General features: G+C 57.2%; 10 protein-coding genes across 10 annotated transcripts; 6 read left to right on the top strand and 4 right to left on the bottom strand.

Moving 5' to 3' along the window:
- Positions 1-1451: 1451 nt before the first annotated feature.
- On the top strand, positions 1452-3444 carry P884DRAFT_208551 (cytochrome P450; the record flags this gene model as incomplete). Its single annotated transcript, XM_069438883.1, has 4 exons — positions 1452-2236; positions 2373-2670; positions 2854-3174; positions 3331-3444. 4 exons carry the CDS (start codon positions 1452-1454, stop codon positions 3442-3444), a joined length of 1518 nt encoding a protein of 505 aa, XP_069294799.1.
- Positions 3445-3968: 524 nt separating this feature from the next.
- P884DRAFT_272322 (uncharacterized protein) lies at positions 3969-4607 on the bottom strand (the record flags this gene model as incomplete). The annotated part of the gene is made up of 1 exon (XM_069442513.1): positions 3969-4607. The coding sequence occupies one exon, from the start codon at positions 4605-4607 to the stop codon at positions 3969-3971; it is 639 nt and encodes a 212-aa protein (XP_069294798.1).
- Positions 4608-6447: 1840 nt separating this feature from the next.
- P884DRAFT_280131 (uncharacterized protein) lies at positions 6448-7156 on the top strand (the record flags this gene model as incomplete). Its single annotated transcript, XM_069443404.1, has 3 exons — positions 6448-6536; positions 6686-6855; positions 7056-7156. The coding sequence occupies 3 exons, from the start codon at positions 6448-6450 to the stop codon at positions 7154-7156; spliced, it is 360 nt and encodes a 119-aa protein (XP_069294797.1).
- Positions 7157-7972: 816 nt separating this feature from the next.
- Positions 7973-9955, top strand: P884DRAFT_208566 (beta-lactamase superfamily domain-containing protein; the record flags this gene model as incomplete). The annotated part of the gene is made up of 3 exons (XM_069438885.1): positions 7973-8813; positions 8928-9487; positions 9695-9955. 3 exons carry the CDS (start codon positions 7973-7975, stop codon positions 9953-9955), a joined length of 1662 nt encoding a protein of 553 aa, XP_069294796.1.
- A 686-nt stretch (positions 9956-10641) lies between these two features.
- P884DRAFT_280129 (cytochrome P450) lies at positions 10642-12345 on the bottom strand (the record flags this gene model as incomplete). The annotated part of the gene is made up of 3 exons (XM_069443403.1): positions 10642-10866; positions 10992-12052; positions 12144-12345. 3 exons carry the CDS (start codon positions 12343-12345, stop codon positions 10642-10644), a joined length of 1488 nt encoding a protein of 495 aa, XP_069294795.1.
- Positions 12346-13638: 1293 nt separating this feature from the next.
- On the top strand, positions 13639-14943 carry P884DRAFT_230245 (uncharacterized protein). The gene is made up of 2 exons (XM_069439779.1): positions 13639-13982; positions 14113-14943. The coding sequence occupies exons 1-2, from the start codon at positions 13696-13698 to the stop codon at positions 14897-14899; spliced, it is 1074 nt and encodes a 357-aa protein (XP_069294794.1). The 5' UTR covers positions 13639-13695; the 3' UTR covers positions 14900-14943.
- Positions 14944-15197: 254 nt separating this feature from the next.
- P884DRAFT_249774 (uncharacterized protein) lies at positions 15198-20853 on the bottom strand. The gene is made up of 7 exons (XM_069440615.1): positions 20673-20853; positions 20503-20569; positions 20067-20447; positions 19914-20002; positions 17374-19863; positions 17107-17320; positions 15198-17058 (listed from the first exon to the last, which is right to left on the bottom strand). The coding sequence occupies exons 1-7, from the start codon at positions 20748-20750 to the stop codon at positions 15215-15217; spliced, it is 5163 nt and encodes a 1720-aa protein (XP_069294793.1). The 5' UTR covers positions 20751-20853; the 3' UTR covers positions 15198-15214.
- Positions 20854-21195: 342 nt separating this feature from the next.
- On the top strand, positions 21196-21891 carry P884DRAFT_208472 (ubiquitin-conjugating enzyme/RWD-like protein; the record flags this gene model as incomplete). The annotated part of the gene is made up of 4 exons (XM_069438876.1): positions 21196-21268; positions 21346-21425; positions 21502-21749; positions 21822-21891. 4 exons carry the CDS (start codon positions 21196-21198, stop codon positions 21889-21891), a joined length of 471 nt encoding a protein of 156 aa, XP_069294792.1.
- Positions 21892-22222: 331 nt separating this feature from the next.
- On the top strand, positions 22223-23666 carry P884DRAFT_249769 (uncharacterized protein). The gene is made up of 2 exons (XM_069440614.1): positions 22223-22305; positions 22398-23666. The coding sequence occupies exons 1-2, from the start codon at positions 22257-22259 to the stop codon at positions 23366-23368; spliced, it is 1020 nt and encodes a 339-aa protein (XP_069294791.1). The 5' UTR covers positions 22223-22256; the 3' UTR covers positions 23369-23666.
- On the bottom strand, positions 23667-26407 carry P884DRAFT_249766 (uncharacterized protein). Its single transcript, XM_069440613.1, has 3 exons — positions 25917-26407; positions 24037-25783; positions 23667-23974 (listed from the first exon to the last, which is right to left on the bottom strand). The coding sequence occupies exons 1-3, from the start codon at positions 26169-26171 to the stop codon at positions 23874-23876; spliced, it is 2103 nt and encodes a 700-aa protein (XP_069294790.1). The 5' UTR covers positions 26172-26407; the 3' UTR covers positions 23667-23873.
- Between the last annotated feature and the right edge of the window lie 316 nt (positions 26408-26723).

The raw sequence follows: 26723 nt of genomic DNA, 5'->3' as shown, positions 1-26723 counted from the left end.
CATCCGGAGGTATGTTCGTACACAACTACATACCTGTCTATACTACATGTCTTCGACAATGATTAATAATCTTTGTAATGCTCGCTTCGGGGTCGATAACCTCAACTTGATGCAGGCGAGTATTCCTGCAGGTACCTAGTTACCTTGCATCACTTGGCGGTCTTCGGCTCTTTTTTGTGTTTGGGAAAGAACAGCACAGAACTCACCACAATTATTCCTCGGCCGACTTCCAGCATCATCAATCGAATGTATGGATTCAAGGTTTCCAAATCTAACTATGCACGTATAAGTATATGCACAGTACGCGTGTTTGGCCACATTGGCTTGTCCCCATGCCTGGAACACGGAGTGTGATTAGGTCTTCATTCCTTTCTATCAGAACTTAATCGCAACCGAGGTCGGGTAAGGCACCTTGGGTGGAACCTGCCGGCCCGAGACTGCAACTGCGGGATGCAACTTCGGCCGGATGACGGGCATTGGCGGGGAAGCAATGGCGCCAATCAGTGGTTTCCTCCGCCATTCATATACCCAAACCTTTGTCGGCAGGTCTCGAAACTTCCCAAACGACAAATCAAGTTTCCAGCGCTAACCCCCCCCCTTCCCCCCCCGGCAGGTCACGCTGACTCCCACTGGCTGATGGGAGGCCATGTATACGAGCAGTGCTTTCGTTGAGAGGCCAGAGGCTGGCTGCAGCTGCCAGAGTCGACAGGCTTGCTTCAAGGGAGCTTCGACAAAGGTGAGCATCTCCTAATTACCTACCTACCTAGACATCGTTCCAGTGCACTGGCAACATCGTGGTCGACCACTCTGATCCGACTGCCGAACCGCCCCACATGCTGGGTATTCCAGATCCACCATTCATACATACCTTACAGCAAATATATTATATCCTGATCAGCGTGGTAGGATCTCGAAAGCCTGGCAGAGATCACAGGTCGTCGACTCATCGTGCATGTCTCGAACACATTAGTACCCGAGGTTGCAGTGCAGCTTGTGCCAGCGAGGCTACCATCTGTTGTGTTTCGAAGCGTTTTGCATTCCCAAAGAAGAGCTCGAGTTTGCTGGCGCTGACAAATCCTATCATCTAATAGATGCAATTAACTCCAATGAAGATGGGCGATGCGCTTCGCAATGGAGTGAGGACATCGGCGTGGCAAGATGTTGCCGACGCCAGATGTACGTCAGACTCACGAACGCGGAGGAGCGAACCCCTCCAAGGTTCATCGCCCCCCATAAACAGGCGCCCTAGTGATATTGCTTCAAGTTGACCCGTATGCGAGACGTAGCGACACATAAAGGGAGCGAAATCCGAGCCAAGGGAGAAGGCAGACGGCAGACCAGCTGGAGGCCATCGACCATCGACCTTGAGTCATCACGAAAACATCACACGTTCCAGAGACACGTACATACCGCCGATCGCAAGACACAGAAGGGGAGAAAAAAGAACGAAAATGTTCTCCGAAGCCTGCTCCTTCATACCCGGGCCCTACCAGGTTCCCGCTCTCGCTTCCCTCCTGCTCTTTGTTTTCCTCGTCATCTGGTACGGCCTCTCGTGGCGGCGCCTGTCGCACATTCCTGGGCCCCCTCTTGCCTCGCTCTCCTACCTCTGGATGCTGCGCATCGCCCGGTCGGGCGCGCAGTCGGCGCGGTACGCGCACATCAACGCCAAGTACGGCTCGCTCGCGCGCATCGGCCCCAACGAGCTCATCACCGACGACCCGGCCGTGGTGCGGCGCATGAACGCGGCCTGCAGCCCCTACCGGCGCAGCTCCTGGTACTCGGCCATGCGCCTGGACCCGTACCGGGAGGACCTGTTCAGCATGGCGGACACGGCGGCGCACGACCTCCTGCGCGCCAAGATGTCCTTCGGCTTCGGCGGCAAGGAGCTCCCGGACGTGGAGGGTGACATCGACGCGCAGGTGGACTCGCTCGTGCACCTGATCCGGTCAAAGTACCTGTCGGACGAGAACGGGGTGACGCGCCCCTTCGACATGGCCATCACGGCCCAGTACTTCACCATGGACGTCATCACCAAGCTCGCTTTCGGCAAGCAGCTCGGCTTTCTAGAGACCGACTCGGACGTATACAACCTGATCCACAGTTCTGAGGGCGCGTTGCAGTTTCAGGTGCTGAGGGGCGAGATGCCCCTGATTGGGCGCATCTTTAGCCAGCCTTGGGTCTTGAAGAATCTCGGCCCGAAGAAGACCGACGCGGGCGGGCTGGGCCGAATCTTGGGGTGAGTCGCTTTTTGTTTTACCCTTTTCCTCCCTTCGTTCCAGAGTTCTCTCTCTCTCTCTCTCTCTCGGGAAATCAATCAAAGGGTGGTGGGTTGGGTTTCATTATTGATGCTAATTCAAGAGATGTGTATGCAGGACGGCCGAGGAAGTGGTCGCCAAGCGCTTCCGCCGTGACCCAAAGGACAAGATGGACATGATGGGTTCCTTCATTCGCCACGGAGTCACGCAGCAACAGTGCGAGGTCAACATCCCCTTCATTCTGGTCGCGGGAAGTGGCACGACCGCGTCGGCAATCCGCGGCACCATGCTTCATCTGGCCACCACCCGGCACGCGTACAACAAACTCCGGGATGAGATTGACCGCGCCGTGGCCGAGGGTCGCATCTCCAGCCCGGTTACGGTCGAGGAGGCAATGAAGCTCGAATATCTTCAGGTGAGTGCTGTCTTGTCTCAGAAATCAAACAGAGACCCCTCTCTTCCCCCGGGACCCTTTCCCCCCCACCACCACCAAACGGGAAAAAAGAAAGAACAAGGAAGAAAAAAAGGAAGGGGTGTGGTTAGAAGGATGCCTGAACACTAACGTTAACCATGTTGCTAATTACACGAGTCTTAACAGGCCGTCATCTACGAAGGAATCCGCGTCCAGATCCCCTACTCCGGCCTGCTCATGAAGGAGGTGCCGCCGGAGGGGGACACCATCAACGGCGTTTTCGTGCCCGGCGGCAGCCGCATTGCGCACAACACGCTGGCCATCATGCGCCGGCCCGAGATCTTTGGCCAGGACGTCGACGTCTTCCGCCCGGAACGCTGGTTGGGTGTTTCGCCGGAGCAGAAGCAGCTCATGGTCCAGACAACCGAGCTCGTCTTTGGCTACGGCCGATGGAGCTGCCTCGGCAAGCCCGTCGCCTTTATTGAACTGAACAAGGTCTTTGCCGAGGTATGTGTTAATTTTCTTCTTTCCCATTTTCTATTAGTAATCTTCCACGCTTGTCATTCCATCTTCTCTTTCTTGACTCTCTGCTCCGACCTCTCATCTTCTCTTTCTCTTCGCCTTATATCAGCTGAAGCGAGGGACTAACGACTTGAATCATAGCTCCTGCGACGCTTCGATTTCGAGATCCTCTACCCCAAGCGGCCTTGGCGCGAATTGAACTTCAACATTTTCTACCACTCGGAGCTCTGGATGCGTGTCACTGAGCGGCACTAAGGAATTATCGAGAAGCGCAGGCACAGGGGATCGATGTATGAGGGGAGAGGAGTCTAGTTCGACGGCATGGTTTGCAATAATTTTACGTCCACCCCAGTTTACTAGTTGTATTGGGAGTTGAGGAAGGCAACAGAAGAGCGATTGGGGGCTTGCAGGGTGAGGGGGGGACTGATGAAATATCCCCCTTGTTTTGGGAAGTTTTTCCAAACTCTATCCAAGGCGGTTATTTCTTCAGCGTATATCCAGATCAGGACGTGTATCATGACTTGAGCCAGTAGGTATATTCATAACGAGAAGATGTAGCAGTTAGGGTCTTTTGACGGCTCGATTTTATCATCGTGTAACTGCTGCTTACACATCCATCGGGGAGCTCAGGGGCGTTCTCTGTTTGTGATCATACGATCCCCCTTCATGACCTTCGCATTCACTTGCCTGTCGGCCCACGTCAGCACTCATACTCCCGCTCTCCATCCCCTTTCTCCCTCACACCTTCATCTCTCTTCCGCTCCCCCCTCCTCCACTTTTCACTCCCCCTTATTCCCGCTAGGCGGCAAGCCGCTTTCGGGCGGCAGGTCCTCGCCCATATCTTGGCCTGCGACAAGAAGCCGCCTGCAGTCCTGCAGGACGAACAACATGCGCGCCCACTGGGTCTGGCTGCGGTTGACCCACTGGTGTTGGGTGGCGCGCTGCACGGCCACGTCGCCGCGGCGGAGGGTGCGGCGGTCGCCGCTGTCGAGCACCATGTCGACCTCGCCCTCGAGCACGACGCCGTAGTCGAGGCTGAGCGTGCGGTGCATGCCGCAGGCGTAGCCCGGCGCGAAGTCGACGAACCGCAGCACCGTGCCGCCCGGGCGCACCAGCCCCAGCGTCCCCGACGCCACCACCCGCTCGTGCTCCGCCACGTCCGCCTCCCCGTTCAGGTCCGGCGGGAAGGCCGACGTCGTGTACGGCACAGCGAACCCCAGGTTCCCCTCGTCGTACGGCGCCCACGAAAATTTCGTCTCCGAGTGCATCACGGCCTGCCCGGCCTCGTTGTGGGTCGTTATGAAGCGAGTCAGCTGCGGGAGGTCGGAGACTGGCGCGGACGAGAATGCCGACGCGGCCTCTTGGGCTTGGTCTTGGGTTGTGGCGGCGGCAGTAACGGGCTTGGATGTGGCCGCCATTGATTCTTTCCTTTCGCTTTCTCTCCTTTGCACTTTGCTGGTGACTTGTCTGAGTGACCTTTGGCCGATAGAAAGAAGTCCAGTTTTTTTTTTTTTTTTTTTTTGAGCGACTACAGGAGAAAAGAAGGGGGAAGAGGAAACGTATGCGCCATCTTTCGAGGGACACTATTTATATTCCGTGTAAGACTGCTCTCAATGCTGTTGTGTTCAGTGAAGGGAAGCCCGCTCGGCGCGGTTCGTAGCTTCCGATGTTAAGCCCTTTTTGCCCAACGTGTTTGTGGTGACACAATTTCGGAAAGAACACGGCCAATGAAGGGGGCTCCTTACCCGTTGTCTAAGACTTAAAGAGCTGGTTGGACAGCAAGGAGAGGAGAGCAGGAACATCGTGACCATGGGTCGCAAGCCGAGTCGCCGCAGCGCGTGTGCTGCTTAATTATTCAGGCCTGCAGATTCCCGGTGGTTTCAGATCGGAGCATCTGAGGGGACGAGTCGCTTGGTGACCGACACCCCGCGGACTATTATAGCTAATTACTACCTTACTTCTTTAAGAGCAGTTGCGATGGAGTATAAGCAGGCGATAGACAAAATGCATCGAAGCCGCCCCCGGCCTGCGTGTGAGGTACGTATCATGCCTTCCATGAGTTGTTACCAGAGGGACTCTATACAAATCAGCCCACTTTAGCCATCAAGTTTCTCCAGCAACTTCCCCTTTCCGCCGCCGAATGCTAATTGCAAAAGCGAGGGGGAAACGAAGAAGGGAATGAAAGAGAAAACACAAGATAATAACAGGTTATATAAGATGAATCAAAATATCACTCAAGAGAATCGCGCCATTGCTGTTCCATTGCATGTTCTGCCATCTTTTTAATTAATTAAGTGATCTAGAAGGCGCCAAACTGCCAATCATGCCATGTACGAATGGTAGATCGGGCGTTCAAGATACTAAAGGAAGAAGAAAGGAATAAACGAATTGTCGGTATAATAGAAGACATCGCGTCAGGGAAACAATGTGGCCAACTCTTTCCCCATATGGCCGAATCTCGAATCCTTCAGAATGCGTGCGTTGGGAAACAGTACATGGAAAAGGAAGTTATTACATAATTTAAAGGCTCTTTTAATCATCTTTTAATCAACATTATTATTGGTTATTACGGTTGATTACCTAATCAGGTGAGCGAGGAACCGCGATACCTGGACACATGGCCGTTTTGGAGGCAGCACGGCAGCGAAACTCGTCACATTCATGGTAATTAACATTTGATTGTGGCTTCTTTGTGATATGTCCGCTGGCCGTTGATTCAAGGCTGGTTGAAATCTTGGGCTTTCTCGAATCCTCTAAGGAATATAGTGATGGCCTCCCTTTTTGGCCGAAACCGATCTCCTTAGCCGGACCTGAGGCTCTGTGCCGCTCACCATCCGATCTTCTCATTGCTTGGCACAACAAGTCTAATGTTTCGGATTGGGTCAAATGGCACGATGCAGGCCGGCTGTTGTTTTCGTAAGTCCGGTTCGCCCTGTGCAGACCATTCTGGAAATGGCTGGGCCGGCCCGCCCGGTCGAAACGAAACACCAACATCAATCCGTGGCGCGATGGTTTTTGGGAGCTGGTTACGGCCAGCTCGAGGCCCCAAGGAAGGTCGCGCAAACCAGTGGAAAGAGCAAGTTGGATGGCATCTGCGAAGAGCATAAATTGGCCGGCTCCTTCTTCCCGAATGACAGCAGTTCAGAGCACAGCATCAGCATTGCAGCAACGAAGACAGTTCTGATTCAACTTTGGCATAACTTGACCAGCCAGCTATTCCTTGTCTCGTTACCCGATTCTTATCCAACAACCGACAACATGCGTGCCACCGCCACCGTCCTCTTCATCGCCTCCCTGGCCAGCACCGCACTGGGCGCGGCTACCAAGTTCTACTCCGATGACAAGTGGTACGCAATGATTTACCTTAGCTAATACCTAATTACTCGATCATCATCTACCCTCTACCCTCACCCCCCTTTTCTCTCCTTTCACACTGCACCCCGATAAACTTCTGGCTAATACAGTCTTCCTCGACCCTTCTGTTCCGGTTTCACAGCGAGCACGAGATTGGCAAGAAGGTATACAACGGCTTTAGCACCGGCGACGCCCCGATTCCCAAGGAGGCGGTGGCCATCAAGAGCGACTCCATCATGGACGTCTGGTACTCGTACCAGCGCAACGATGGCAAGAACTGCCAGGGCGATCTCATCCTCAGGCTCGACAACGGTATGTCAGACTTGGATGCTTTGCACGATCCCTTTTCCTCCGTTATCCATCTTTCCCCCATCCATCATCTGGGCGCGACTCGCCCAAAACAGCACATAATGTGCCAGCGCCCCCTTGCTCTCTCCTTCGCCATCCCCACCCTTGGACGAGTGCGAGTGGGCTGACTTAATTTTTTTTCCCCTCTTCTTTTGTGAAAACAGGCAAGTGCTACAATCTTGAGAAGGACCTGGGGAGCGCCGGTTGCACTAGGCTCTGCGTCAACGCCCTGGGCGGCGGTGAGTGCGCCTCGAGCCCGGCCTAAGTGCGCCGGCCACTTCGAGCGCCCGCACGGTGGTCCGTTCCAGTTATTCTTTGTTATTACTCAGTTTGGAGCAAAGTAGTAGGTCTGCACAAGAGATAGACGGGAAGAGTCCTGTGTGGGCTGAGTTATGGGGATTTACTTCGTTTTCTTCTGTGGCAAGGTAGCAAATGGACGCGGCACAATGTTTCGGAAAGTTCACGCGTCTCTTTCCTCTTTTTCGTTGGTGAATCCGATGACGGTCATCAGCGCAGAGACAAACCAAACAACACCGAATTACCTACGTGTTACTTGGCACTCGTCGCATAATGAGGGGGATTATCTACAGGTGGTGCACCAATGCCTGCTTCCTCTAGAGAGAGACGGTGTCGAGAAGGAACTTCAACAACCTGAATAAGAAAAGGATTAAACCAATCTGACGCGGGCAGCTGGCTGCTAGAGCAGGGAAGCTGTAGCGAAAATGAGCTACCTGTATTGACGTCACGGTTGGTAAGCAGGCAGAACAACCCAGATCGCCCCACTGTAATTAATCAGTACTGGTAGTGTGTATCAGGTAAAAGGTAATGTTGGCCGGAGGAAACACTTGAGGCTCGTACGGATTGATTACTGTACGGATGTACTGCATATTAGTGTGTACCTGGATCGCCGTTTTAAACCACCTTTTTCAGTCCTTCTCTAATTATGTCCACACCACGAATCAAAATAGGACTACCTACCTACCTCCAGCACAGATAACTAACTCAGTAATTCCCTACCAAACCGAATGATTTGCCTCTATCTATAATGCCCAACTACAATAGGTATTAGTGTGTCCTCACCATGCTCAAACTCGACAGGATAACAAGATCCAAGTCCGCGACCAAACTCCCCGAGCACCATGTCGCCTCGGCCGGCACCGCCGAGGCAGCGTCGGGATGGGCCTCGTACGTCCCGTCATGGTCCCCTTCTCCCGGCCGCAGCCGTCCGTCGCTGAGCGAGGCCAAGGGGGCCGGTTTCCGCAATCCCTGGCCGTCTTGGCACCGGCCGACCTTGGCCGAGACGTGGAACAGCTTCCGATGGGGCGAGGACGGCGACGGCTGCGTCGAGCTGGCCGCATCCCATCTGCCCGATCGCGCCGGCGCCGACGCCGACGACGACCCGACACAGCCGCAGGACCCGCCCAAGAGCATGCGGCCTTCTTTCGCCGACGCCCGCGAAGGGCCGGACTCCGCAGGGGCCAAGGCGGCCCGCCTGCTGCGCGTAGAGACGCCCGACTTCTCGTTTCCGCCGGGCACCAAGGCCAAGACGACATGGTTGGGTCACGCGGGCGTCCTGGTCCAACTGCCGCCGCTCGACGACGCCAAGCTCGGCCGTCCGGTGCGCGCCCTCTTCGACCCGTTGTTCGGGGACCGGTGCTCGCCCAGTCAGTTCGCCGGGCCGGTCCGCTCGTACCCTCCGCCGTGCCGGGTGCAGGACCTTCCGCCGATCGACCTCGTCCTCATCTCGCACAACCACTTCGACCACATGGATGCCGGCTCCATCCTGTCCGTCCGGGACCACAGCCGGGACTCGGCCCGCTTCTTCGTGCCCCTCGGGAACGCAAAGTATCTCCTCGGATGGGGTATCCCTGCCGACCGCGTCGTCGAGTTGGACTGGTGGGACTCGGCCGACTTCACATGCGGTCTTCCAACCCCGGCCGGAAATGACGGCAACAACGACAACAAAAACAACAACAGCAGCAGCAGCAGCAGTAGTAGTAGTAGCAGTACCAGTACCAACAGCAACATGCTCCGAGTCCACTGCACCCCGGCCCAGCACAACAGCTCCCGCTCCTTCGGCGACACCAACACGGCCCTCTGGTCGAGTTGGCTCCTCGAACTCTCCCCGGCCACCCACCACCACCACCATCAGCACCACCACCGCCACCAACAGGAGCGACAACAACAACCCTACCGCGTCTTCTTCGCCGGCGACACGGGCTACCAGTTCCACCCGGACCCTTCCTGGCCGCCGTCCCCCAGCAACCCGGGCCTCAGTGAACACCACGACGACGAAGACGAGGACGAGGAGGAGGGGGAGGGTGACGAGGACGAGGAGGGAGGGCGGTTCCCCGCCTGCCCGGCCTTCGCGCGGATCCGCGCCCGCATCGGCGCCCCGCACCTCCTGCTCCTCCCCGTCTCCGTCGGCGCCACCTTCTCCTACCTGCGCAGCTTCTTCTTCTTCTTCCCCTCCTTCGCCCCCGGGCTCGCCTCCCCCTCCCCCTCCTACAGCCGCCTCAACCCCTTCCCGCGCCACGGCGCCGGCGTCACCGCCGCCAACCACATGGCCCCCTGGGACGCCGTCCGCGTCTTGCGCGTCATGGCCGGGCCTCCGCCGCGTCGTCGTCGTCGCCGCCAGAGGAGGCGGAGCAGAAAAGGCGGGGAGGGGCCGGATGATGGCAATGACGACGACGACGACGACGACGACGACGACGATGATGATGATGATGATGAGGCTGATGCTGATGGTGGTGGTGTTGGTGTCGGGGACGGTGACGGGAGCGGGGGCAATGTCAGTGACGAGGCAGGTAGCGGCGGCGGCGGCGGCGGCGATGGCGGCGATGGCGCGGTCGCCGTTGCCATGCACTGGGGCACGTTCGTCCCGGACCCCGAGGAGGTCCTGAGGACGCTGGGCGCCCTGGAGTGGGCCTGCCGGAGGCAGGGGGTGAGGTTCGCTAGGGAGCTGCAGAGGGGCAAGGGGCAGGCGACCGCTGAGGATGCGGGCGGTCGGGACCGGGGGCTGGTGTTTGTGGCGCTCCATCACGGTGCCGGTGTTGTCGTGTGAGTGATTATTTAATTACTCATTGGGACCCGCCGTTTGTGATCCGTGAGTACTTAGAGTCAATTCTCCTGGCCGTGCCTTGCACGAGCGTTTTTATTTATTTATTTATTTTTTAAAGTGTTGGTACAAGAGTTTCCCTTGGCCAGCTAGCCAGCCATCCAGCCGACATTGGGCTCGATGCAGGTCAAAAAAGAATATATTAATTAATCAATAGGTAATTTCCAGCGCGGGGACAAATGTTTCATAATACCTCAAGCTCCCGTTCGGCGGCGGAACAGTCTTCTATAACTACTGTTGTATTGCTCTTGATATATATTCGAATAATCCAATTCTCTTCGCGGTTCGTTCTCGATGCCAGGCAACAATAGTCGACAACAGAAGAACGCAATGAACGGCCCGCGGAGCTTTGACTAATTAATTACCTCAAATACCTAGCTGTGAGCCTCTCTTCCGCTAACTGATAATCAGTATCCAATTAATCACCCCCCGGCCACCCTTTGCCGAACTAGCACCTTAAAGTTCTCCGGCTTCACGAACCAATGGTTCCGGGTCCGCCATTCCTGTTCATCGTAGAGCTCGAAATCGAAATCCCGAACCAGCCTCGGCACCAGCTTGCACATTTCCAGCATGGAAATGTGGCGCCCGATGCAGTTGCGAGAGCCCAGCCCAAACTGAGGAGAGTTTCTCCGTCAGCTCGAGGTCAAACATGGGGTGTATGTACCTACAAATAATAGTCCAGGAGGGACAGGAGGGAGAAAAGCAAAGGGAAAACTTACCGGCATCCAGTGCCGGTTCATGACGCGGATCTTCTCCTTGTCTCCATGGAGCCATCTGTCTGGGTTGAAGACATCCGCGTCGTCACCAAATATCTCTTTATTGCTGTGCTCAACCCAGCTGTTGATGCCGACGATGGTCTGGCGGTTGTAGTCTCTCCTCTTAGTAACCCTCGCAACCAACGGCTCCCGGAACCGAGGGGGAGGGGGGACAAAAAACCAAGGAAGGGAGAAAGGGGGGGGGGGGGGGGGGGGGGGGGACTTACCCCTGCCGGGAAGAAGATCCCATTGAAGGTCAGCCCCTCCTCCGGAACCACCCTCTCAAGAGGCAGACCGGTGGCCGGATGGACGCGCAGCGCCTCCTTGATGACCGCTTGGAGGTAGGGCATGTCCTGGCTTTGTGCGAACGTGACGCGAGGCGACGCCGCGTTCTCGTCGTGGTCGCGGGGGCAGAGCTGGTCGACCTCCTCGCGCAGCCGTCGGATAACGGCCGGGTTCCGCAGGGCGTGGTACAGTATCGCGCCGAGGCTGATGGACGTGGTGTCGGAGCCCGCCATCATGTTGGACACGCAACCCGCGAGGACGTGGTACCGGGTAAATGCGGAGGGAGTCTCCGTGTGTTTCTGGAGGAACTTGCTGAGGAAGTCCAGCGTCGTTGGCTGCTGCTGCTGCTGTTGCTGCTGCTGTTGCCGCTGGTCCTCGGAAGAGTTGTTGTTCTTTTCGGCAACCGGTTGTCCGCTGGGCTTCTCCTGATGAGCCGCCATACATTCCTTGGTGAAACTGATGATGTACTGCCTTCCCTTTCCGCGCGATCCGGCCAGCCAATTGCGCACCCCGAAAAGGATGGGGTGAAGCCACGGGTAGACCCCGACGACGCTGGCGTAGGCCAGAGCGTCGTCGATATTCTGGATCACATTGCCGACGTCCTGGCCGGCGTCGAGGAAGCCGATCCTCCTCGAGTATGTCATCAGGCTGATGACATCGAAGGCGTAGCACTGCAGCCAGTGGCCCATGTCCACGGGCTGGCTCCAGGCGTTGTTGGCGCCCATTCCGGACAGCCTCTGACACAGGAGCTCCACACACTCGTCGACGTACGCCTCGTAGTGGACGAGCGCGGACATGTTATACGTGTTTTGGTACTGGCGTCGGTTGGACGCGTGCCGCTTGGCATCCTGATCTGCAAACAAGGCCCAGTCTTGAGGAGAGGGGGAAGACCAGGGCTGATACCAGGACGACTTTGTGAACTTGTTCCCGGGGCCGTAGATGGCATTGGCTGCCAGGGGATCGGCGATGCTGTACCGGTTGACGCCGTACCGCACTACGGGGCCTGCCAGGCGGTGTCAGCTTAACTGACCTTAAGTAGGCAGGCCATGTAGCCCATCCATCGCCGATGAAGCTCCAGGCAGGGACGAGCGCACCATATTTCCGATGCAGCTCAACGTTGTCCTTCTCAAACCGGCCACGAAGGACACGGTAAGCATACCACAGATCCGTGAGCCGGGCAACAAACGGTCCCGGGACGGACCAAAGGCCACTAAAGAAGACTCTCCGTATCGCCAGCCCCAGGGCGGTAGCGAGCAGCAGCACGAGTGACGTAGCGGAGAAAAGAACTTGTAACATCTTAAGAGACGTTGAGTGGACGACTTAACTGCAACCTCTCAAACTGGAGTAATGAGTAGTTCCTTGGGCCGGGTCTTCAGGCTTTGGTTCGGATATAAGGCCTTCGGCGTATGACAGATGACGATGCGGGGGAAGAGATCAGCGACCCCGCAGAGCGTCAGCATTCAGAAGGATGAAAGAGATGATTAGCTCCTGTCCGGCATAAATCAGAGGCAAAGTGTTGAGGTAATTAGAACTCCCTTGGTGGCAGACAAAAGCCGTTGCCATCACATCCTTCGGAAATATCTATCCGAATCACTTCCTCGTGATGTTGCAGGCTTCGGCTTGAGGAGCTTTAGACAATGACAATGACTGGCTCGATTTGAACCTTGTGCACCCCTATTGCCACGAAAGTTCGCAAATCCGAACCCTTTGTCACAATCATGGTGAGAATATCAGCCATGTCGTAAGCTTAGTCTTAATTCCAATCCACGCCTCACCCAGCTTTTGTGCAGAGTTACTCCTGTTCATAACCCCGCAAATCTTGAGGGCGGGTGGAAAGCAATGAAGAACGAAGAGGATAATTAATTATGAAATGGTTGACCACTTTAACTGTTACCACGGCGACAGTTTACCAGAACTAAGATATCTGCCCTCAGAGATTCTCTAGAAGAACGCACGATCCGGAAGAAAAAGGAAACAGAAAAGTGCTAGGCAGAATCAAGGGAAGGAGCAAACAGTTGTGGGCAACAAGGAACAGAATTCGGAGTCGGAAGCCTAGGTTGACCGATGAAGGCATATTAATAATAAGCAGCGCACAGAGATTTGTAAACCGTAATCCGTACTGACGTACATACATACATACAGATAGACAGAAAAAGAAGCTTCCAGCGACTAGGGGGCTCTCTGGTTTGCTGTGCGTGGAATCCAGGTCCTTGCAGCTGCGAGTGGGTCCAACAGCTGCAAGCACTGACGTCGACCCTGCTGCTGCTGCTGCGGCGGCGGCGGCGGCGGCTGCTCTCGGGATTCGCCTCAACTTTCTGCAGCTCGGCGCCGAACCCTGACCACACCAGTCACTGGAATCTCGCACCTCCCACGCCGACCAGAGGGCAGATGTGAGCTTTGTCGCCGACAATGCCCCTTACAACCACACAGAGGGCGCTCATGCCCGCAATCCGGGCCGGCTTGTCCCCGTCGACCGGGACCTGGAGAACTCTCGCGTCCGTCGTCGCATCGTCAAGCAGCAGCAGCAGCAGCAGCAGCCGATTCCCGAGCCGACAACTCCAACAGACACGGGCCCCGCGGCAGCAGACTCGCCCCTTCCACAGCACACGACGGAATGGCCTTCCCAGCAACGTGGGCTCGGGCCTGATGCCGCCGACCTACTTCCAGAAGTCCAGCTCGCTGCCCATGAACACCATCATCCGCTTCGTCCCGCAGCAAACGGCCTGGATCGTCGAGCGCATGGGCAAGTTCAACCGCATCCTGCAGCCGGGTCTCGCCATCCTGATCCCCTTCATCGACCGCATCGCCTACGTCAAGTCGCTCAAGGAGGTCGCCATCGAGATCCCCTCCCAGAGCGCCATCACCGCCGACAATGTCACCCTCGAGCTGGACGGTGTCCTCTACACCCGCGTGTTTGACGCCTACAAAGCGAGGTAAAAAAAAAAAGCTTACCCTCTATTTTTACCCTTTTCCCTTCCTAAACACTTCGGCTTTGCCCGTACCATTGTGGAGGATTAAAATGACTAATGGCATATCTCCATTTTTTTTCTTCTGTATATATAGCTACGGGGTCGAAGACGCCGAGTACGCCATCTCGCAGCTGGCGCAGACGACGATGCGGTCCGAGATCGGGCAGCTGACGCTGGACCACGTGCTCAAGGAGCGGGCGGCGCTCAACACCAACATCACGGCGGCCATCAACGAGGCGGCCCAGGCCTGGGGCGTCACCTGCCTGCGCTACGAGATCCGCGACATCCACGCGCCCAAGCCCGTCGTCGAGGCCATGCACCGCCAGGTCACGGCCGAGCGCTCCAAGCGCGCCGAGATCCTCGACTCGGAGGGCCAGCGCCAGAGCGCCATCAACATCGCCGAGGGCAAGAAGCAGAGCGCCATCCTGGCCAGCGAGGCCGAGCGCGCCGAGAAGATCAACCGCGCCGCCGGCGAGGCCGAGGCCATCCTGCTGCGCGCCCGCGCCACCGCCGCCGGCATCGAGGCCGTCGCCCGCGCCATCGCCGAGGGCAAGGACGCCGCCCAGGCCGCCGTCAGCCTCTCGGTCGCCGAGAAGTACGTCGACGCCTTTGCCAAGCTGGCCAAGGAGGGCACCGCCGTCATCGTGCCCGGCAACGTCGGCGACATCGGCGGCATGATCGCCACCGCCCTGAGCGTGTACGGAAAGGTCGGCGATGCGCAGGCCAGGACCATGGCCAAAGATTTGTTGGCCAAGGGGGGGATTATCGATGCCGAGACGGCCGCGGTCGCCTCCTCTACTACTCCTACTACTACTACCACCACCGAGGGGAAAGCAGATTCCGCTTCGCAGTCCGCTTCGGCATCGGAGAAGAGTGCGTAAGAAGGGCAAGGGGATGAAGAGGACCTGGCGCGCATAGCAACTTGGGGAAGGGACAATCAAGGCAGCAGAAGCAGCAGTTGTCCCCGGAATGGACCGAAAGGGGGAAGAAAAAAAAAAAGGGGGGGGGAGGCAGGGGACAACATCTGACTCTGTGTATCATTTTCCGATCCCCATTCGGCTTGGAGCTTTTAGAGAGGAATGCGTTGGCATGGCGTCGGATAGGGAACCATTTTGATGAACCGCTCAATGTATTCTACCAAACACTCCAAATCCACAAGATCATGTCGACGGTCGACTTGAATCCTCGTTGTTGTGTTACAGACCGAATTCCTGACCCACGACATCCAGCGCCTGCCGAATCAACCCCAGCACCTCGACGTCTCCCGCTGTTCCCGCAACCTGCACGGCACTAACCAGCAGCGGATACACCCTCAGCAGGTGCTTCCTCGTCTCACTATCTACGTTGGGCGCGTCCGGTATCGAGCCCGGCTCGGAACGCAAGTCAACGAGACACCGCAAGATGCGACTCAGCTCCTTGCGCTGCGACATCGGCTGTGGCATCCGCCCTCGGAGCGGCTGGTCGGCCACGTAGCCGCGGAGCGTCAAAGCACAACGGAGGATGAGGTACGGCGCTACTGTGCGGGCTAGTCGGACGTGCCGATCGTGGGTGGATTCGGCGGTCCCAGCGGTCGACGACGTTTCCTCGTCGTCATGAACCTCCACCAACGAGAATAGCTCGTCAAGGCAGACTTCACTCATCAAACTGCGCTTCGTCGGGGCCGGGTCAATGGTGCGCCCGTTGCGCGGCTTGAGGAAGGAGCTGAGCCCTACAGGGTCGCTTCCAGGCTTGCCGTAGATGATGGCCGCCTCGGCCGGCGAGGGACTGTGTATTATCGAAGTGCGAAACAGGCCCTCGGCGAATGCTCTTCTTGTCTCGTCAAGGACGACCTCGGAACCGAGTGCGGGGATGATAAGCTCGCGCAGTTGGCGGTATGACGAAATGTCGAATGCTTGGTCGCCCGCTATATCCGCGGTCGCCGCCGTGGGTCCGGTCAGATCAGCGCTGATGATGCCGTTGGCGATCGAGACTATGGTCCGCCAAATGTTCTGCACCGTTTCTCGCGGAAGCTCCATGCTAGCGAGACGAGGAAGTGCTGCCTTGAGCACTTCCAGGGCCGAATGCGTCGCAACCCTCCACGGCTGGACCGACTTGGTAACGATCCTGAACTGATACTTGAGGATGACTGGCCGGCTGAGGGCAGACAAAGCGTTGGCAAACGCGCCGGTTTCGTATATGTCTCTTTCTCCCGCGTTTTTGACAATCAACGACTGCAAGATCGTCATGCTTTCTTTCGACATGGCGACATACGTGCGCTTCTCGGAGGTCGCCTTGGCCACATCCTCCTGATTGAAGGCGAGCGAGACGAACTCTGCCACCTGTGCAACCATCGCGGACGGAACGCCTTGTAGATCCGTATGTACCACGCGGAAAAATTCCAGAACTTTACCCTGAAGGGGCGTGACATACTCGATGTCGCTGGCATAGGCTCCCGGAGTCGCGTGCTGCATGGCATCGCGGAACAAGATAAGCATGCGACGAACTCGCTCCACCGTGAAATCCTCTCGGATCAACTCGTAAAGTGGTAGCAGTGCCTCGACCCATACCAGCAAACAATTCTGGTTATCCAACGTTTTGCCGTCTGTCCCGTCTTTAGGAACGGGAATCCCCTGGGACCACAGTTCCCATGCCAAGTCCAGGCTCTCCTTTCCAATGCCTAGTCTTTCTTGCTCGGTACACCTTTGAAGGATGTCTCGGAGGGCGCTGTAAGTCGCGGCGTTGATGTCAAGCGTTTCAAGGTCTATGAGGGCCTGGAAATGGCCAATGAGGTTCCGCCAGATCTCCGAGAAGCTTTGGTGCGAAGTCAGGAGGGACAGGTAGGAGCCGAACAGGTCAGATACGCCTTTGATAACGACAGTCGCTGTCTCCCTCCATTCCTCGGGGCCGTTTTCCTTCGCAGAAGGCTTGTCAACGGCGCGCAGCTCGCGCTCAACCGAGGAGAGAAGACTGAAAATAACTGCCCTCATACATACGGACCAAGCCTCCGGGCTCAGGCTCTCGCCATATGCTGACATTATTCGCATCAAGGTTTGAATAGCGCCTACTAGGTCAGTATATCCTAAGCTTGAGCGCCGGGGTCACCACCCACTATTTCGTAGCTCTAGTCTCTGATCGGTCGCAACGGATGTGAGCCGAAGGAGTAGAAGCATCCATAATGCCGCGCCCGAGCCCTCCTCTACAGGCTCAACGGCGAGCTTGATTAGCGACTGTTCTCCAGAGTCGGAAATCATGTCTTCCGTGATCGACGTCGACTTGCTGTTGGCGGAGAGGAAATCCGAGATAGCCCAGAAAAATGTAACAGTCTGTCAAATGTCAGCGCGAGTTCACCCACGAAGAAAAATAAGCATTTACCTACCGTTAAGGCCACATTAAGTTCGTCATCTTGCGTGCAAAATTTGTAGAGAGTATCGACAAGGTTAAGAAAGCAGGCATTAGGCAAGGAAGGCAGAAAGTCGGAGCAGATTAGCTGAAGAGAAGCAAACGATGGCCGGATTAGCTTAACAGCGCGGGTGAGAAGGTTCGGCCGCAGGCTGGGCCGATTATTGTCCTCTGCTCCGGTGGTGCTGATGTTGCGTTCGATGAAGACGGTGTCGATGATCTCGAATATGAGCTCCCAGCCGCTGATGAGCGATTCGCCGCAGTTCTCCAGGAGACTCTTGAGCCCTTCGAGGATGATTTTATGAATGTCAACATCGACAGCGTGATTTGCTATAGACACCTGGCGTTCGGTCGCCTGGAGGGGAGCCAGAGAGTTACGGAAGGTCTCAAGGAGGCGATGCTGGATCTGGCCCCGAACTTCATCTGGCTGGGAAGCGACGGCGCTTGCTTCCTCTAGCAGAATGCGGACCAACGTTTCTGCCGCTCGGGCTCTTACGGGCGCCGTATTTGACACAGAGCCCAGGGCATCGATGAGCTCGGTTACCAAGCGCGTCCAGCCAGACTCGTCCGGTGCATAAGCTAGCAAGCGCTCGATATTGATGGAAGCGAGGTCACCAAGCTTCGACAAAGCAAACTGGTTCTCTTGGTTCGGCGCCGCCGAGGAAGGAACCGAGATGCTCATGACCCGTTTCGAGGGAACTGAAGGTGTCTTAAGGCCGCCGGTAGAGGGGGGCGACTGTGGACGACTGCTCGGCTCCGAGGGTGGTTCAACATGTTCCAGCAGGTTGCAGACAGCCCCGACAATCTCAACAAAAGCGGAATTTGGGAAATCAACAGTGCTCTCAAACAGACGCGATGCGGCCGTCTCGACAGCTCGAATTTCGGTATTGAAGTTGGCGAGGAGGGCACTGGCCTCTTGTTCAGCTTGAGGGTCGGGACCCTTGGCTGCCAATGGCGTCCTCCCCGCGGCTTTACCGGACGAGAACATGACCAAATCGGCCTGCTGAAGAGTCTCTAGTACTATGCTCCAGGATGATGCGAGCGTTGGACCCAGGGCGATACCGAGGTTCAGCAGTGCTCTCAGGCACAGCAGGTTTCGCGTGTTGAGCGTGGCGCCGCTAGCGTCCATTGAAGGCTGCCGCTGTTTCTCTGATGAGAGAAGCGAAGGGCTGACAAGACTGTCGACACTGAGGAGCCCTCTTGCGTTGCTGAATATGTTACCAGATCCCTCCACAGCAACCGGGCTCGGTGGCGGGCGGGCTGGGCCAGCAGCGTTCATGCATGCGGTTAGAACGTTCGGTGGCACGGCGGCTTTGCCCAGGGTCGTCAAGAAGGCATCACGGGGCGTAGCGAGCTGCAACAGGCCGGCGACATGGGCAAATTTCTGGAAGGCCCGGACAAGGCCATGGTAGTAGTCCGAGTCCAAAGCGGCGTAGAGGAAGGTAGAGCAAGTTGCAAGGACGGCGGGCCAACACTCCTCGATAAACGCAGCGCAGATCTTGATCTCTGCGTAGAGCGGATGGTTCGACAGGGTAAGCGGGTTGACCGGGACAGGATTCCGTTTGAACGACGCCGTTCGATCCAGCTTGTCAGGAGTCTCGTCAGACTGGGGAGCGGGTGAGTTGCGTCCCTGTTCGGGCCTTGGGACGCGCTTTCTCCTCCCCTCACTCGATACAGTGAGGGGAAGGATGAACTTAGCGAGGCCCTCTGACAGAGACGTGATGCAAGACAGAGTAAGGCTATAGATGTAAGATTCTGGAATGGTGGGAGCGTCCGCCTTATCGAGTTGGTCGATGCAGGGTACTCGCATGGTGCTCCATTGTGAGCTGATTCCCGTATTGTTGCCGTCGGGACCCACCGAGCTGGAGATGATGCCAGTCACGCCGCTCGCCTCAAGCATCACCTGGTCGCTGGAAGCGCCGGTGTTTGAGGCGGCGACCGGGATGGTAGATTGATGGCCCAGTCCAATGACGGATGGCTTTTCCGTGCTAACACGGACGAACGTGGCTGTCAGGTTCTTCAGGATGTTCTTCTGGCCTTCTTCGGCATCGTAGAGCATGAAGATGCGGCGAAGCAAGGCATGTTCTGCGAAGATGCCTCGGAACACCTCCATGCAAAGCGCTCGTTTCCACAGGGTAGTGTCCTGATCCAAGAGGTGGGTCAGGATCTCGAGTGCGTCCCCGCTCTCGGTCGGCAGGATTGCAAGATGGCGCCGGAGGAGCGTGTACAGAATGCGCACAAGACGGACGCTTGTTGCAAAGTTTGGCCGACCACGGAGAGCGCTGGTGATGAAGGGCATCACTCGCATCCGGAGGATATCTGCCTGCTCTGGGTGCGTTATGAAGATGGCGGCATGGTTGGTCAAGACCGACTCGATCAACTCGAGCCCAAACGTTTGGAAGAGGCTGGAGACTCGGAGATATTCGGGTCGCTGACCTTCAGTCAGGAGGCAGATATCGTTGAACACCTGGACAGATGAGTGGGAGTCCAATATCCGGGATAAGGGGACAGAATTACCCTGTACGCATCCAGGGCCGCGGCCGGGAGCGGGATGTTGCCATCTCTACCCGGGACTTCGCCAACTGGAGGGTGGCCAGCCCCAGACTCTACAGTTGTTTTAGCATCCCCGATACATTCATTGAACGTTCCGAGGACAAGAGAACCACTTACTATCCTCAGCAACAACCTTGTCGAAAACAGAGACTACCAGCTGCTGCAAAGTGGCAGCCGAAGTGTTGTTGACAATGGCATTCTTGCTAGACTGTAGGATAAAGCAAACGTTTAGTGCAGTAACCAGGAGGTCGCCCTTCACGTCAGCCGAGTAATTGGACAGCAAAGCTGGGAGAGCCTGGAGGATCTTGAGCTGGACATCAAGGCCGGCGGAGGTTGCCTGCTGCAATGCCTCCAAGACTTGACTCAATCTGGCTCGCGGTAAGGCCCGAGACACAATAAGCCGTTGGAGACAGACAATGGCAATCCCCGTGAACTTGACATTCTTCGTGCCGCAAGCAATGATAAAAGGATTGACAAAGTTTGGGCGCTGGGCGAGTTCTAGCACTGTATAAGCGAGATGCAATGGCGCCCGAATGCTGAGAGCTCGACGTACCTTCTGAGGCCTGGACTTCAGTGGACGCCCTCAGGTTCTTCAATTCGTCCAGGGACTTCTCGGCAGCCTGAGCCCGGTGTGAGCCTGGGCCGGTCGAGCGAGGAATGAGGATGGATGTGACCCGGCTGGGTGCAGACGTGGCACAGTGCGTGGAGCAGCGCAATACTCACCTGGCGCAAGTCATTGTGTTTCCGTTTGCTCTCTTGAATCAGGTTGGCGAGTTCTGACGCCAACAGCTGAGTGGTCATATTTGCATCTCATGGAAAATTGCCCTGGGAACTCGTCACCTCATCGCAACTTCGTGCTTGTGACTTCAATCGAAGACGGGACAGTATTGGAGACGTGTCGCGGGAGCTGGCCGAGGACTACGATTCGTTCGTTGGAAAGTGGTACGGAACGGCAAGCCTGGAACCCGGGAGCCACTGCTCAGGTGCGTGCACCTTCGGCCGCCAAGCCAAGTGCTTTCAATGATGACTAACCCTGCCAACATCCCGAGGGATCGGGCATGACAGGGGTCCCCGCCCCCACCTTCGCTCATTCGGCCGCGGTTGCCCAAACGACGGGTAGGAACCTACGGAGAACATACACTCCCTATAACCTACTCTGTGACTGCCACTTACGTTCTCCAACCGACAGCGGGCCTCCGACTCTCTCACCACACAACCGCGAGACACCTTTTGCAGCATCGAAACCATGGCGGCTCAGGTCCCGCGGAACTTCAAGCTCCTTGCGGAGCTGGAAAAGGGCGAGAAAGGCCTGGGTGCCGGTGGGTTGTCTAATCGCAGTCCCGCTGCGCTTTCAGCGTTGACTGCAGCTGCTGACGGCAAGTTTCGCGCTGTACAGGTGCTTGTTCCTATGGTTTGGAGGATCCTGAGGACATCTACATGACACACTGGCGAGGAACTATCTGGGGTCCTCCGCATGTATGTCACGCACCGGCAACCCCCGCGATTGCCTGTCTTCGAACCCGCGCTGACCACCAACCACCACGCGACGTAGGGCAACCACGAGAACCGGATCTACGAGCTCAAGATGGAGTGCGGCCCTAACTACCCCAAAGAGCCTCCTGAGATTCACTTCGTCAGCCAGATCAACCTCCCTGGTGTGAGCCCGACCGATGGAAAGGTGGACAAGAATGCTGTTGGCATCCTGCGGGACTGGACCAGGATTGCTGCTGAGCTTTCCAAGAATGCCCGGCCAAAGGAAGACCCCCTGAGCTTGGAGGCCGCTCTCATCGCGATACGAAAGTAAGCAGAAACTTGGCGTACATATAGATGAAAGCGGCACACAGGGGAAAGCGGATGTTGACCCAACGCCAGGTACATGGACGAGCACAAGAAGTTGCCGCAGCCGCCGGAGGGATCTAAATACCCGATCTACAACAACTAAGCATTTGGGAAGGGGGCAAGGGATGATTAGCCTGACGCATATGACGAACTAGAGCAGAGAGGAGAGGACAGGAAGACGCACACCCGTCACGCCAAGAATCGCGGACAGTACTGAAGACTAGCACCGCGGTCGGTTCCGCGACATGTTTAGCATGTTGCACAAGATGTCACTGAATGAACACATCAGTTTTGCCAAATGCTTCATGGGCAACGCCTTGGTCTGTTAAATGGCGCACGTGACCTCGCGGAGCGGACCTGTCTCCGGTCGCGTTCCTGTTGATCCCGAAATTTTGGGCACCTTGCACCTTTTGAGCCAATGTCGCATCAGCAGCTCCTTTGGGCACGCCACATCCACCACCAAATGGAATGCCGTCTTTTTTCGTTCCCGCCCGCTCGTCGCGGCACCGATTAGCATGTAAGAATGCCGCGCAACTCCATAATAGCAGTTTATACCCGCTGCTGACCTCTATGTCCTAAACCCCCCCCCCTTCCCCCCTCCCCCTAAAGGCTTCGCTCTCTACCGCTCCCTCATCCGGCAGGGCCTTCGGGTCCCGCTTCCCGATGAGCTCTCCAAAGACTCCCCATTGGGGCCAGCCAACCCCATCCGAACCCTTATCCGCAACGGCTTCCGCCGCAACAAGCGGGACACGTCCCCACGCCTAGTCGTGTCGGCCCTTAAGAACGGCTATCGCTTCCTCGCCCTCCTCTCGCGCGCCGCCGACGCATCCACGCCCGAGCACGCCTCGGTCCTGGCCTTCCTCCGCGAGAACGAGGCCCGGGTGCTCGCGGTGAAGGCCAAAGCCGCCGACGAGGCCGCCAAGCGCATCTCCACGGCCCCGATCCCCGGCCGCACCCCGATCATCACCAAGGTGTCGGCCGAGGGCGAGCCGCCCGTGTACGTGCCGACGGGCCCGCCGCGCCCGCTCTCGTCGTTCAAGAGCGGCGTGCGCAAGCCGCCGACGCTGGCAGCGGCCACGGCCGTACCGTTCCTGCGGCTCAAGAAGCCGCAGCCGCGGTTCCTCGAGCGGGTCATCCGGCAGAAGGTGGAGCGCAGGGCCAAGAAGGCGATCAAGATCATGGAGATGCAGAACGAGGGCATGATCGACGCCAGCGACGAAGACGAATGGGAGAGGCTGGTTGCCAAGATGCTGGCGGAGAACGGGCAGCAGCCCGGCGGGGCGTATAAGGAAGAAAAGACGTACAGGGACTCGCTGTCGGAGGCCGTGACGCTCACGCTGGAGTCGCTGAACAGGGATAGGGAGGACTCGGTTGCGAGGGCGAAGGCCCTGTGGCAGATCGTATTGGCCGAGCAGGAGATGGCGTTGAAGGAGGAGAAGGAGAGGCTCGCGAAAGAGGGAAAGGGAGCGGAGGAGCCACGGCGCAAAGCTTCGAGCCATCAGGTGAGGAGGAGGGCCCGCAATGGGGGCTCTGATCAGAGCAAGAAAGAACGAGAAAAAAGGAACCAAGACCTCGTCTGAGGAGTGATAGTGGGTGAGAGGACTGGGGAGAGGCCGAAACAAAACGAAACTAGATCGCCCAATCGGCAGGGATAGGAGCATCAAACGTTGCCTTGACGGCCCCCGAGGGTCAGGAAGGGACGTTGGGAAAGGTGGCAGCAGCATGCTCTTGAAACAAGCTAATACAACCTCGCGGTAGCTACGAGAGGCAGAGAGCAGTGAGCAGCGTGTCCTCACAACACGGGTGCCTGACATCACCTGCTCTTTGGCACATCAGGAGCTGGGTCCTAGGAATCCATTCTATTGAAGATTCATGGTGCATCAGTTTAGAGGAATGAGCCACAAACTGTTGTCCCAGAAGTGGAGAGTGGTGCAGATGAAGCAAACACCGCGGATGTATTGTACACGTTTCAAAACAACCCCCTCTCTCTCGCTGCAGAGGTGGCGGAGACAAAATTAACTGAAAATGGAAGCATCTCAATGACGCGTACAACCTGGGAATCCCGTCTTTCCATCCTTCCAGCACTTACATCAAGCTAGCCTTTACCGACTCCCAAAACGCATCATCAATGTCACAAGCCTTGAACCCGGGTGTTCGGCCCAGACATATCCCGCGCTTGGTGATTTCTGGAGAGAGTAACCGTCAGCAAAAGGAAATCCGATAGGGAAAAAAAGAATGGCCCGCTTACGTCTCAAAAGTGTCATCACTTCCACCACTACTCGCTGACAGTTGGGAAGGTACCCAGAAGAATCCCCCGACTCGCTCGGTGGCAGAAATCCGAAAGGAAGCATATCGCCTCTATGGGCCGCCGAAGACTCAGCCACGGTCGTGGCCGGTAAGAAGGAATCTCCTGGAGTGAACACGCTCGCCAGAGCCGGCTCGGCCATGCCACCACCGTCGCCCATCGACCACGGCCGGGCGCCCGCCCCTTGCTGGGCTAGCGAACGGCCGCTCCCGGGGCTGCTGGTTCCATCCAAAAGCAGACCCCGGGACTGCGACGACGACGACGAGGAGGAGGAGCCGTCGCCAAGCAGCGGGTCAACCGTCTCCACGCGCCACCCGCGTTCCTTGTAGCTCTCCATCTGCGACAGGTCCACATCGACCGTCACGAGGTCTGCCCCGGGCGGGATGACCACCCCGCGCTGGTACAGATACAGCTCGGCCTCGTCGCAGTCATAATACTCGCCGGCAAACCCGTCCATGATGATGCGCATGTCCTCGGCCAGCTCCTGGTCCCGCACGGAGTTGACCTCGGCCGAGAACGGACCCATCGCGAAGCCGGCCGTCTCCTGGGGTTTGAGCACGTCCACCGTGCCCTGGTTGCCGACCCTGTGCGGCTTTCCGGGCGCGGTCGTCGTGGGGAGAGAGGAAGAGGAGGGGGCGGGGGCGGGGGCGGAGGAGGAGGACGATGTGGTGGTGGTGGTGGTGGTGGTGGTTGGGGGGGGAGTCGAGAACGAGGACGCGGAAACATCAAAGTGGGTGCCGGCGCCGCCGAGATGGAAGAAAGGATACTGCCAGTTGAAAAGCGACTGTTGGGGCTCGCGATGGAGCATGCGTCGCAGGCGGCGCCGGATGGTCTCGGTGGATTCGAGCAGCAGGCAGAAGCCGAAGATGCGCTTGACGAGGCGCTGGGGCGGGTCGGGCATGCTCAGCAAGGCGAGGGCTTGCTCGAGCGAGTAGCGTTGCAGGCGCCGGCCAAAGGTGGCTTCGAGGTTGGTGTAGGTTTGGGGAACCGGCGGGGATTCGATGAGGGGCGGGAGCGAGAGATCCTGGGAAGAGCACGCGAAGGACGCGGGCTGGAAGGGAAAGCTCGCATTTTCTAAGGTAGGCTGGGTGAGGATTTCGTAGGCAAAATTCGGGGGCTCTTCAGGCGGTGGGAGGGCCAAAAGGGGTGGTTGTTGTTGTTGCTGCTGCTGCTGCTGTTGTTGTTGTTTCTGTTGTTGCTGTTGTCGGGCGAGTGTATGCGGCGGAGTGAGGTCCGCCTGAGTAACCGGTTTAAAGGGGATGTTCGGCCCTCCGAAAAGGGCGACTGGGCCCCCTTCAGCAGCGGACTCTGGCGAGCTTGTCGCCGACAGCGACGATGCCACGGCGTCGGCTTGTCGTGGGGAACCAGGCTGAGCACGATGGCTATTCGGCTCCCTCCTCGTCTGGCTGGCAATCCCATTCCGCTGGTCATCATCTGCATCATCGTCATCGCTTACTTCTCGAGCAAGCGAGAGGAACCTCTCAGTCGTTTGACGTAGCTGGTGGCCAAAGTCGGGTAGTTTGTCGAGCAATCCACTTCTTAATGCGAAGTCGTGGAGCTGCATGAAGGCGTTGCTCATCTCCTCGTTGGCGTACTTGAGGGTCCGGACCTTCTTCTCCAGCGTCTGAATAGCGTTTTCCTTGCGGTCGCGATACGCCCGCTGCGCAAGTCGGATCTGCGTCCGCCGCCGCTGCAACCAGAAGTCAGACGCGAGAGTGGATCAAGGAGTGGTTCTGATGTGCCTGCGGGAGGATAACACGGTGCTATCCGGCTCTGAAGAACGGGCAATAGATGATAGATGATACAGGCTCAAGTCAACTCACGTCAGCGGCAGTCTCGTCCCTGGTGTCTATACGGGGACGGCCTCTTGCTCTCTTCGTCGTCTCATCGCCACGACCAGGGACTCCCACGGCCTGAGTTCGGGCTCGTTTCCGTGGGCCTTCCTCGGAGCCGCGGGGTAGCGAGGAAGACGCCTGCTTCTTCCGTGACTGCGCTAGTCGCTTCGGCGAGCCGAAGGCGGGGCTTTCGTGATAAACCTCAGCGTTGAGGATTGGGAGGTCGCCCTCGGAGTACCGCATTGTGTCTGCTGATTCCAAAGCGGCGTGTCCTGTGGTGCCCAGATTACTAAATCCACGCCGTGACCTCTCGCTCAATCAGTATGTGTATCCGTATATCGATGCGCAAGACTCGGCGACTCCTGGACGCCGATCCCCCGGCCCTTATACGCAATAACTATTGTTAGGGGACCCAATTTCGCGCGCTTTGGAGGAGCCAATTCATAAAATGAACGATCTCGGATGGAATGACTTCCACGTCTGCCCGCCCAGTGTACTTGTAATGCGATGTTGGGTCGTGGGAGAAGTCGCCACTAACATTTTGCAACTAAATACGCTGGCTTCTAGGCCTGCGCTCGCTAGTCTGCGATGAGAGGTTGCTGCTGGCATGTGCTGTACTTCGTAGAGGCGGGGCTGCGTTGAGTTGAGCTAAACCATATTTGTCATCCTCTTCACCATCCGCATTTCTCATCATTCTGGGGCTCGATTCCCAATCACACGAATGAGCCCAACTTTGTATGGTGCTTCGTCAGCTTTGAATCAACGTCACAACAACCCAGTACCTAAACCCGCGTG

The sequence above is a fragment of the Thermothelomyces heterothallicus genome, assembly GCF_042370625.1.
Source record: "Thermothelomyces heterothallicus CBS 202.75 unplaced genomic scaffold P884_scaffold_26, whole genome shotgun sequence".
NCBI lineage: Eukaryota > Fungi > Ascomycota > Sordariomycetes > Sordariales > Chaetomiaceae > Thermothelomyces > Thermothelomyces heterothallicus.
The sequence above is the reverse complement of the archived record's forward strand: the minus strand, read 5'-3'. Positions and strand labels throughout refer to the sequence as shown.

What these genes read in the sequence shown, in the direction of transcription:
- P884DRAFT_230245 (XM_069439779.1), top strand. Translation starts at nt 13,696, where the DNA reads ATGCCGCCGACCTACTTCCAGAAGTCCAGCTCGCTGCCCATGAACACC. An exon ending in TTTGACGCCTACAAAGCGAG is followed by an intron (nt 13,983 to 14,112) that starts GTAAAAAAAAAA and finishes CTGTATATATAG; the next exon opens with CTACGGGGTCGAAGACGCCG.
- P884DRAFT_249774 (XM_069440615.1), bottom strand. Translation starts at nt 20,750, where the DNA reads ATGACCACTCAGCTGTTGGCGTCAGAACTCGCCAACCTGATTCAAGAG. An exon ending in AACACAATGACTTGCGCCAG is followed by an intron (nt 20,570 to 20,672) that starts GTGAGTATTGCG and finishes CACCGGGCTCAG; the next exon opens with GCTGCCGAGAAGTCCCTGGA. An exon ending in CAAGGTTGTTGCTGAGGATA is followed by an intron (nt 20,003 to 20,066) that starts GTAAGTGGTTCT and finishes AAACAACTGTAG; the next exon opens with AGTCTGGGGCTGGCCACCCT.
- P884DRAFT_249769 (XM_069440614.1), top strand. Translation starts at nt 22,257, where the DNA reads ATGCCGTCTTTTTTCGTTCCCGCCCGCTCGTCGCGGCACCGATTAGCA. An exon ending in GTCGCGGCACCGATTAGCAT is followed by an intron (nt 22,306 to 22,397) that starts GTAAGAATGCCG and finishes CTCCCCCTAAAG; the next exon opens with GCTTCGCTCTCTACCGCTCC.
- P884DRAFT_249766 (XM_069440613.1), bottom strand. Translation starts at nt 26,171, where the DNA reads ATGCGGTACTCCGAGGGCGACCTCCCAATCCTCAACGCTGAGGTTTAT. An exon ending in GGGACGAGACTGCCGCTGAC is followed by an intron (nt 25,784 to 25,916) that starts GTGAGTTGACTT and finishes TTCTGGTTGCAG; the next exon opens with CGGCGGCGGACGCAGATCCG. An exon ending in AGTGATGACACTTTTGAGAC is followed by an intron (nt 23,975 to 24,036) that starts GTAAGCGGGCCA and finishes TACTCTCTCCAG; the next exon opens with AAATCACCAAGCGCGGGATA.